The 9273-nt window shown below is 35.7% G+C and overlaps 1 protein-coding gene across 2 annotated transcripts; it reads right to left on the reverse strand.

Annotated features, from left to right (window-relative positions):
• Window positions 1-107: 107 nt before the first annotated feature.
• Window positions 108-8981, reverse strand: LOC588789 (mitochondrial ribosome-associated GTPase 1). 2 transcript variants are annotated; one of them, XM_030996874.1, is made up of 10 exons: window positions 8912-8967; window positions 7918-8036; window positions 7290-7354; window positions 6675-6779; window positions 5896-5985; window positions 3612-3759; window positions 2972-3033; window positions 2170-2266; window positions 920-1001; window positions 108-514 (listed from the first exon to the last, which is right to left on the reverse strand). In XM_030996874.1, exons 2-10 carry the CDS (start codon window positions 8000-8002, stop codon window positions 355-357), a joined length of 894 nt encoding a protein of 297 aa, XP_030852734.1. In that variant the 5' UTR covers window positions 8003-8036; window positions 8912-8967; the 3' UTR covers window positions 108-354. The 2 variants fall into 2 exon arrangements, with proteins under 2 accessions (XP_030852734.1, XP_030852733.1); XM_030996873.1 differs by having other exon boundaries at window positions 109-514; window positions 7918-8050; window positions 8912-8981.
• Between the last annotated feature and the right edge of the window lie 292 nt (window positions 8982-9273).

The following is a 9273-nucleotide window of genomic DNA, read 5'->3' on the forward strand; positions in this document are numbered from 1 at the left end:
GGTTTGTCTGATTTTTCTGCCTCTAAAAAAAGGAAAATTTTTTTTGGAGTGGACTTGCCCTTTAACTACAAAATCCATTGCTTACTGAAACAGTGTGAACCATGTATTAATCCTATGGGGATGAGAGAACTCTGCAGTCCATGGGCTAACAAGCAAACAGATGTAAATTGACTGCACAGCATTGTCAACATGAGAGGAAAAGATTGGGAAGAAATGGGGAGCGAGCTACTCTGTTTCGTTTATTTTCGTTTGCTGCAACATTTTAAAAAGCAGTGAACATAACGATACGTGACGAAAAAATAGGCAGATGGTACGGCCCCATGATATATTATTTCAAGAAGATGACATCATTCCTCAAAGAAAAACAAATAAAAACAAACAAACAAAATTTAATATACTGTAAGTATCTTCATAGGTTTTCAGCTTTCTGACCTTGCCAAACTTTCTTGCTATACCTGCTAAGACTCCGTCAATGTCATCACAAGGTTCGGACATGTTGTAAACATCTACGTACCTGCAGGAAGAAAAAAAATATCTAACGCTGTGGTACACATAATAAATGACTTGCAAGTAAACACATAATCTATTATGTACACATATTCTAATAATTATGCCCGAAAGGACATGCTAGAAAGAATGAAGGCACCTAACAAAATATGTACATAACGAACAGTTAAGAAAATTACATAACGCAAAACTAAATACATAATATGGATTTCAAAAAACATAACAAATAAGGATAATAATAGATAACAATAAGAAATTATGGAAATTAACCGAAATAGTTTGTATTCGGACAGGTTTATCCTTTCCTTTTGAAAAATGTTATCGTGGGTTAAGATTTGGATTGTGTTTGTGTGGGAAAGGGAGCACAAGCAATGAAACATTTGTGAGAAATGATGTAAAAAAAAATACTTACCTAAACTTCTGTAATCTATTGAGAGTGAAGAGTACATAGTCTGCAATCAGCTCAGTTCCTACCATATGGTCTTGTAATGTTCCTGCAAGAGATTCAAATATAAAAGGGCATGACGGCTTCATCACATATATATACTATTTGTCAAAACGCTTATTTTTTCTGGGCGTTCAAAGTACTCATAATATGATATTTATATCATATTTGTGATTAAGGAGGACTTGTCTGTATCAATAACAAATTAAAAAGGGTTCATGGATTCTCTGAAGTCAGATATCACAGTATTAATGTTTTCATCAATATGAACAACAAAATAGATCTCACTGAAAATGTGTATCAGATAAATTCACTTTGTGATATCTTTGTGATACACTTTTGTAAACTTGGCAGCACTGTAATGGTTCACTTTTTTTGCTACACAGCAGACTTGTCTGATGTTCCCTTTTGAAGATATCTTGAACAAGTTTAAGACTGAATTGTCAAACAAGTAGAGAGAAAGAATCCATTCCACATTTTCCATAATACTTCCTGCTTTGCCATCATTTTTGTACAACACAACTGCTGGGGCTTTTGGCATAAAAGTCAAGTGACTTTTAAAAATCGCAACTCAGATCAAACGCAAACATCGTATGTAACTTCCATTCAAACGCAATTTCGAATTGCATAAAGAGACTTGCGATTGAAATCAAACGCAAAGTTTGGTCATACCGGTATATTTATCATAAAGTTGCATTTGTTCTGGAAAAGTTGCGCTTGAATTCAAAACGCAACTCTCTATGCAGTTGCATTTAATAATAATAATAATAGCTAGTTCTTATATAGCGCTTTTCAGGACCGAAGGCCCTCTCAAAGCGCTTTACAGATATATATATATATTATTACCCTGGTCATAGGATTCAGGCTGTCCCGCACACAATGTATGCACATTCTCCACTCCCTGGGGAGCATTCCAGCCAGGCGTCTTTTTTACAAGCGCACACTTGCTAATCTAACCACATTAGCTTTCGCATCCTACCGGGTACCCATTTAACACCCTGGTGGAGAGTGGCAAATGTAGATCAATGTCTTGCCAAAGGACATTAGTGCCACGGTGGGACTTGAACCGCGAACCTTGTGATCCACAGTCTGGTGACATATCCACTCGTCCACGACACCATTTGACTATCAGGACTTGCGTTTGATTTTCAGTGAGAGTTGCGTTTAAACGCAACTCTTTATGCAAAAGGGCCCAGACCACAATCCTAGGTACTCACCCATCATAGCAAGCTTCATGCCGACCTCAACGTTCTGAATGAAGGGCGTTGTGATCCCAGGGGTATCAAACAACCACATTCTAGGCTGCTCACTCACCTACAAGAAACAATTCAATTCCATTACTGAAAAGATGATTGGTACTACAAAATCGGAGAATAGCATTGAAAAGAGCCATACTGAAGCTTTTAGACTTGCACTCATCAGAGTAAAACGCAAGGATGAAACAGAAAGCCGAAATCGATCAATATAAACGGAAACTAAAGGAACAAGGCGTGAATATATCGAGCGCTGATTGGCTGTCATTTTCCATGCAAAACTCTACCTAAACCTATCTATAAAACCCCAACTAGGAAGGCAAGCTATTCCCTTGGCATACCTCTGAAATATGAGGTTGAAGTTGGTAGAAATTTGTTAAAACCTTGGACAGCTACATGTACATCTGTGACACATGTTACCTTGAATTTAGCAATTTGGAAGTTCTTAATGAAACTGAATTGTCTCTCCCAAGCAGCTCAAAAAGATAACCAGGAATACAAACGTATTGTCGATCAATTAATCTCACATATCTAGACTTTACTTTAAGTACCCCCCCCCCCCTTCAACTAGAGGTACTACCTTGCATTTACTCTACTCATTAATATGGTTGGTGAAAATGTCCATCCTTCCCTTCTGTATATTTATTGTGTATTAACACTTTTTTTGTCATGTCTTTTTTGTTATATCTGCTAATTGCAGATTTCATTTTGTTTTATAAGAATGCAAATTAAAGCAATTTATTATCTTCATGTAGGTTTAACTTACTAGAATTTTCTGCATCAAAGATCTTGTAACCCCTGGTAGCCTTCCAACCTTTGTTCCTTTTCCTGTAGAGAAATTAAAAATCAAGTTATGTCTATAAAACCTTATGAGTGCTACCAAATTTATAAACATCTATCTCAAATACAATTTCAAGAGGCAAGTTTAGAAGTATACTTCCTCTTCACATCATTTATCTTCATTTAAAACATGACTCATTCTTCATGGACCTATTTTACACATGTGCACAGTTTTACAAAAAATTGAATATTTTTCAATTGATTAATCTGAAGTAAGTATGTATTATAACTATTGCAACACCTAGTGAAGTATACTAAATTGTAACATATAAACTATGCCACCTGAATCGGTCATTTGACTTGAAGTTTTGACAATGGCCTTAATAAAGTCATATTCAGATCATAAAATATTACAATAATCTTCAACTAAGATTAAGCAAAGCAGAGGGGAGGGTTGAGAATATTAGAGTTTTTCTAACGGATGTATCATTTATTCAAATATTAATCATGCATTCCAAGTAGAATGGTTGTTTCTCTTTCTCGAAGTAACTATAATCACAGAGCATACTATATACTGGATAAAGCTTTATGAGTATAGTATTATCTTTACTGTACGTTTTTCTTACCTCTCTTTACATGAATTCGTCTGAGGGCGTTGATGAGAGAAGACTTGCCAACATTCGGTATCCCTACGACCATAATGGAATATTCCTGGTTCTCTGTTCTGTTAAATCTCTCTCCTCCTTCAATGATATCTATCACAGTAGGTACGATCTACATCACAGAGATAACAACATATTTAGATATCCCTAAAACTATAATTGAATATTCCTGATCCTCTTCTCAGTTAAATCTCTCTCCCCCTTCAATGATATCTATCACAGTAGGTACCGTATTTGCCGGCGTAAAGGCCACAGTATTTTTGGAAGAGAAAATATCAAAAAGTCGGGGTGCGGCCTTTACGCCGAAAGAGTAAAAATCGCAAGTCAAAACAGCAAGTCCATTATTTGTAGGCAAATTCATACAACAAAATATATTAACAAAATTGACTTGAAAACACATTGGAAAAGATCTAGTCTGAACCACGTCAGCAGCAAATTTGAAGAAGTTATCTTTTTAGTTGTTGTGCAACCAAAGAAATAAGAAAACTGACCAGAAACTCGTACTTGTAAAGTTGTAAAAATGTCCTTAAGAACACCGATGATTGCGCGCTGTGCATATCCGAAGGTAAGGTATGATTTGTAAGGTATGATTTGGGTTACGTACGTAACCAAAATCATACCTTACTCACACACTCTGTGGTGGGGAGCTACGGGCTGAGAGTTGCTAACAAATCCAACGCACCTTCGGAGATGCACAGCGCGCAATCATCGGTGTTCTTAACTTTTCAGTAAGATAATTCTGAATTATAATTGAGACTATCTAATTAATTAAAGCGACAAACTAACCTCGGTAGATCTCTAATAACAATACAAAAGCTTGTTTATTTTCTCCATTTGACGGTACGATAGGGGTAAGACCGGATAACATTACAAAAAAGATACATCCTTCCACCATGCTTCCACCCTGCGATAGGTTGGCCATTCAGGTTTCTGTATGCATGCGAAGCGCTCTCTAGTGTCCCATGAATGTGCTAATCTGCCTAAAAATCGATGAAGATTTGCTAAATTACGATCATTTTTTAGGTAAACTTCCTGTAAATTTATAAAATGATTGATAATTTTTGTATTAGTTTGTAGGAAAAATAGAGTTCTACGGGAAAATTACAATTATTTTCTTTGGTCCGTTTTTTTTTTTTTCCTTTATTTTTTTTTCTCTACGAAATGTCAAAGTTGGGGGTGCGGCCTATGCGGGGGTGCGGCCTTTACGCCGGCAAATACGGTATGATCTACATCACAAAGATAACAACATATTTAGATACCCCTATAACCATAAACTTGAATGGTACACATCAACATAAATAATATTTTCGAAGTAGCAAAGTTTGTGTCATTTTTAACTCCTGTGAAACTAGTGATTCTTGAAAGATGTATATCTTTTGAAATCCTTCCTTTGGCAATATTCACAAACGAACAATTGGCACTTTTCGTTCTCAATGCGATTGGTATGCATACCAGTACATTTACAAACCAGACACATTGCATACATATAAATCCCTGGATGTTCAGCTAGAAATCCACAGGGGGGAAGATGAACTTGCTTTCTTACAATTTTGGAAATGAATAAAAATTCAATAAGCAATAGCAAAACTTCCCTTTATCAGAATTATTTTATACCCTCTTTACACTGAATGAACACCAAGTTTTCTACTATAGCAACCTTAAAGGTAATACAAAGTTTTGGTATGGGGTCATGAATTTGGTTCAAATGAACATATTGGAAGCATATGCGATCCTACAATATTCAGCGATCGTTGTCCCGGTTGAAATCGAGTCTAAAGTTAGGAAATTGTAAATAATAAACTCTTTATGTTGTATAGCTCCCTCTCAAGGTCAATATATTAATTGAGCTATTAAACAATGTTTCTTGACTAAAATTGACCGATTGGCTATTCCCATTTGGAAATTTTATATCACAACTGCATATTCTGAGATTTTCATTGTCGTAACTACCATAGTACGGCCGTAGGCGCTATTTGAAATTTATTAAAATTTACCGGGAGCACTGGTAATTTTTATATTCAATTTTTCTCGAAAGCAGAGGTGTTTTAGGGGCTAAATTTTCTAGTGCTTATAATACATCCACAAGGGCATCAGCATATATCAAAATTGTAAAGAATCACTATCCACCCAATTTTCAAAATTTCCCAAAACTAAACTTTGTATTACCTTTAATAAGAGAGAGAGAGAGAGAGAGAGAGAGAGAGAGCGCCTAACACTTTCATACACTTTTAATTCTTTCTGCACTTACTTTCTTAGCACTTGGACTGTTCTGTTGCACACAGTTTGTGAACATGACATGTTCAATGCCTCCTTCCTCCTGCAGCCGCTTCCTTATATCCTAAAGAGAATGATAACCACGTCAAAACAAAATTGTTAGAATTTTAAGCTGAAAATAATAATGATAACATTGGATATTTATATAGCACACATATCCACCCTGCAAGGTGCTCAAGATGCTCCAATGTTACCCCGGCTCTGCTAGGCTACCGATTTCGGTGCTCACAGCATTCCTTCCTACCGGTACCCATTTCACACCTGGGTGGAGAATATAGAGAAGAACTCACCTGTATTCTATTGCTTCTTCTGTATTATGAATAAGGACTTTGCACATTGCTTCAGTTCATTGTGTCATTATGAATACAAATGTAGAGCAAAAGTCACAAATAAAATTGAGAATTTATTTCACCCTAGCTACCTAGTCTATGAATAAACAAGACTCCAGAGGAAGCATCCAGTGATAAGATGCTGGAAAATTAAGGACTTCCATCGTCGTCATTGTCATCCTCATCATCATCATCATCATCATCACCATCACCATTACCATCATCATCATCACCATTATCAAAACCATTACTGTTATTTTGCACTAAGCATACAGGCTTCCAACATTCAATTCTTGATCATAATTAAGTTCAGGGTCATTGTAATTCAAGACAGTGTCACCTTACAATCAATATCAATGAGGTATCAGTCGTCAAACCATTTTCAACCATTTTTTATAAACTGAGATTGTTGTTAATTACTTACGTTACTTGATGCCGTGTCTGCTAAATCCTTCTTGTTGAGAATGAGAAGATGAGGTTTGATGCCAAAGGTCTCTCTGAATGCTGGATTCCTACCAGCAAATGGAAGCTACAATATGCATGGAAAAGATACAATACCACATTGGATAAAGTCATCAAACAATGGGATTTAGATATCCTTCATTTTCACATCAAATCATTAAGATAGTCAACCTTGTTTAATCTCCTTGGGATTCCTAATCAAGTTGAATAGTGTCAAGGTCAGAAGCAACAGTTTTGTCATCTCGAATTGCCTTTGAGCATACAAGCAACCATTTATACTGATTAAATGGGGCTCACGATTAAGGGGCTGGAGGGGTGCCAAGGTCCCCCCCCCCCCCATTTCTTGAAGTCCCCTAACAAAAATAATCACAAGGCACATATAGAAAATCAATGCAAGAACCGATGATGTAGCATTGATATTTTTCCATACAAAGAGGAAATCATTTGTTTGAACATTAGGAGTATTGTTACATTATAATATAATACTTTATGAGTGTTCACGCAAATTCATTTTTAAGCAGCATCCAAATGTAGAGCTACAGCTCATTATCAAAAGTTCAGTTTGTAGTTTCCTTACCCTTGCATCATGTACCTCTACAACACAGTCCACTTTCTTCATAGATCCCTGCATCTTCTTCATACCTACCAACAAAAAAGAAAAGCTAAATGACAAAACATTGCTTAAACAAGAAAAGTAATGGATTAAGATTACATAAGGGATTAGACGGTAGGGGGCACAGCTTTGGACACCTTATTGCAGCAACCAAACTTTCCTCGCATCCTTCTTCCCTCGTACTAGTAGAGAGTGGAACAACCTCAAGAAGGACCCTGCGAACTTCCTTTCTCTGGATGCCTTTAAAAGGGCATTAAAGGAAGCGTCCAACTGATGGCAGCACATCGCTGTTCATATTTTTAACAGCACATCACTGTAATGACTGTATATTTTGCACCTGGATTGATGCCTATACACACATATTGGACATGGCAGACATCACACTGCAGTGCGTAATCTTTGTTGTATGAAGTAGCATTTAAAGAGGAAGAAGAAGAAGACACATGCCCAAGTTTAACAAAAGAGAGGGAACGTACATAGTACATTGTACAGGTATTCATTCAAATCTATTGTGAATTAAGCAAAGCACAGTACCTTTATACAGTAGGTGCAATATGTAAATGGACATATTATTATTATTGATAAAACTTACTTCGAGCCATATGAGATGGGAACCAGTGAGTCAGTTCTTTATGACCAAAGATGAATGATTCTCGAAAAACATGAGTAGCTGCCATGTTGTGGTCCTCTCCCAACAGTCCAGCTCAGCAACTAGTAATTTTAAACTGTAACATGCAAAATCAATTTATTAAAAGTGATTTATTCACGACTTTAGTCATGCACTGCATTCTTAGTTTGTTGATGTACTTTCACTTTATCATTTGAACTATTTTTTGTCATAGATTGCTCAGGGCAAGTAAAGTAGAATCCTACTTTTCTAGTCCATTTTTATTCAAATCTAACTCTGCTTTTCTTTTCATGAGCAAAATTTCAAAAAAAGTATGGTCTTGATACTGAAAAGTCACTTTCACTGTTCACAATTGTCAAAAGTCTAATTCTAGATCTAGTAATGTTATTCAAGAGCCTTGAAAAAGTTGAAATACTTTCTTTCATGTTCATATTTCCGAGCTGTGTGTAAAATGATGAGTAGGAAGACGTGTGAAACTTATTTTTTTTAATGAATGTCATTGTCAAATTGACTTGATCGATATTCTTGTAAAAATTTAAAACTAGATCTAAGTTTCTACATCATTCTTGCTTTAAATTTAAATTTTTGATGAGATTTTGGACACAGTTACTCTTCAGAATATTAAAATAATATCAAATTAAGCATTAGAGGAATATAAAAGAAAATTCTTCGCAAATTCAAGTTCAATCTTTGTTAAATCTCCCATGCATAAATTATTATCCAGGCATTATAATCATAATCTCTGCCGACTCCCCACAGACGCGCTTTCACATGCATATAGTACACAAAAGATAGTGTTTTTGTGTATACTATCATTAAGCACGGTGATATCGGGACAAGAAATGACCAATTAAACTACATCACATACACAATCTCTGTACTATGCCATATTTTCATATAAATCTATATCAATATGTGCAATCAATATGCAAAATACTTTAAAAAAAGACGTATTTACCTGTCAATACGAATCAGAAAGTTAAGTCTTGTACTGGTTCTGGTGTCTGCTGCAACAGAAGATTTACATGTATGGTATCTCTGAAGGGGGAAATGTCAGTATGAGTGAAAGCAGAAAATTGAATGGTAAAAAATCTTCTTCTTTTTCATCTTCTTCCCGATCCCCTTCTGTTTCCTCTTTTTCTTCTTCTTGTTTTCTTCTTCTTCTTCTTCTTCTTCTTCTTCTTCTTCTTCTTCTTCTTCTTCTTCTTCTTCTTCTTTTTTCTTCTTCCCCTTCTTCTTCTTCTTCTTCTTCTTCTTCTTCTTCTTCTTCTTCTTCTTCTTCTTTTTTCTTCTTCCCCTTCTTCTTCTTCTTCTTCTTCT

Source organism: Strongylocentrotus purpuratus, unplaced genomic scaffold (genome assembly GCF_000002235.5).
Source record: "Strongylocentrotus purpuratus isolate Spur 01 unplaced genomic scaffold, Spur_5.0 spur5_scaffold_3, whole genome shotgun sequence".
Taxonomy (NCBI): domain Eukaryota; kingdom Metazoa; phylum Echinodermata; class Echinoidea; order Camarodonta; family Strongylocentrotidae; genus Strongylocentrotus; species Strongylocentrotus purpuratus.

Excerpts from the sequence above, each read along its gene's own strand:
- LOC588789 (XM_030996874.1), bottom strand. The coding sequence starts at position 8,002 with ATGGCAGCTACTCATGTTTTTCGAGAATCATTCATCTTTGGTCATAAA. Across the intron at positions 6,780-7,289 it reads TAGAGGTACATGATGCAAGG|CTTCCATTTGCTGGTAGGAA; the intron begins GTAAGGAAACTA and ends TGCATATTGTAG. Across the intron at positions 5,986-6,674 it reads CAGACACGGCATCAAGTAAC|GATATAAGGAAGCGGCTGCA; the intron begins GTAAGTAATTAA and ends CATTCTCTTTAG.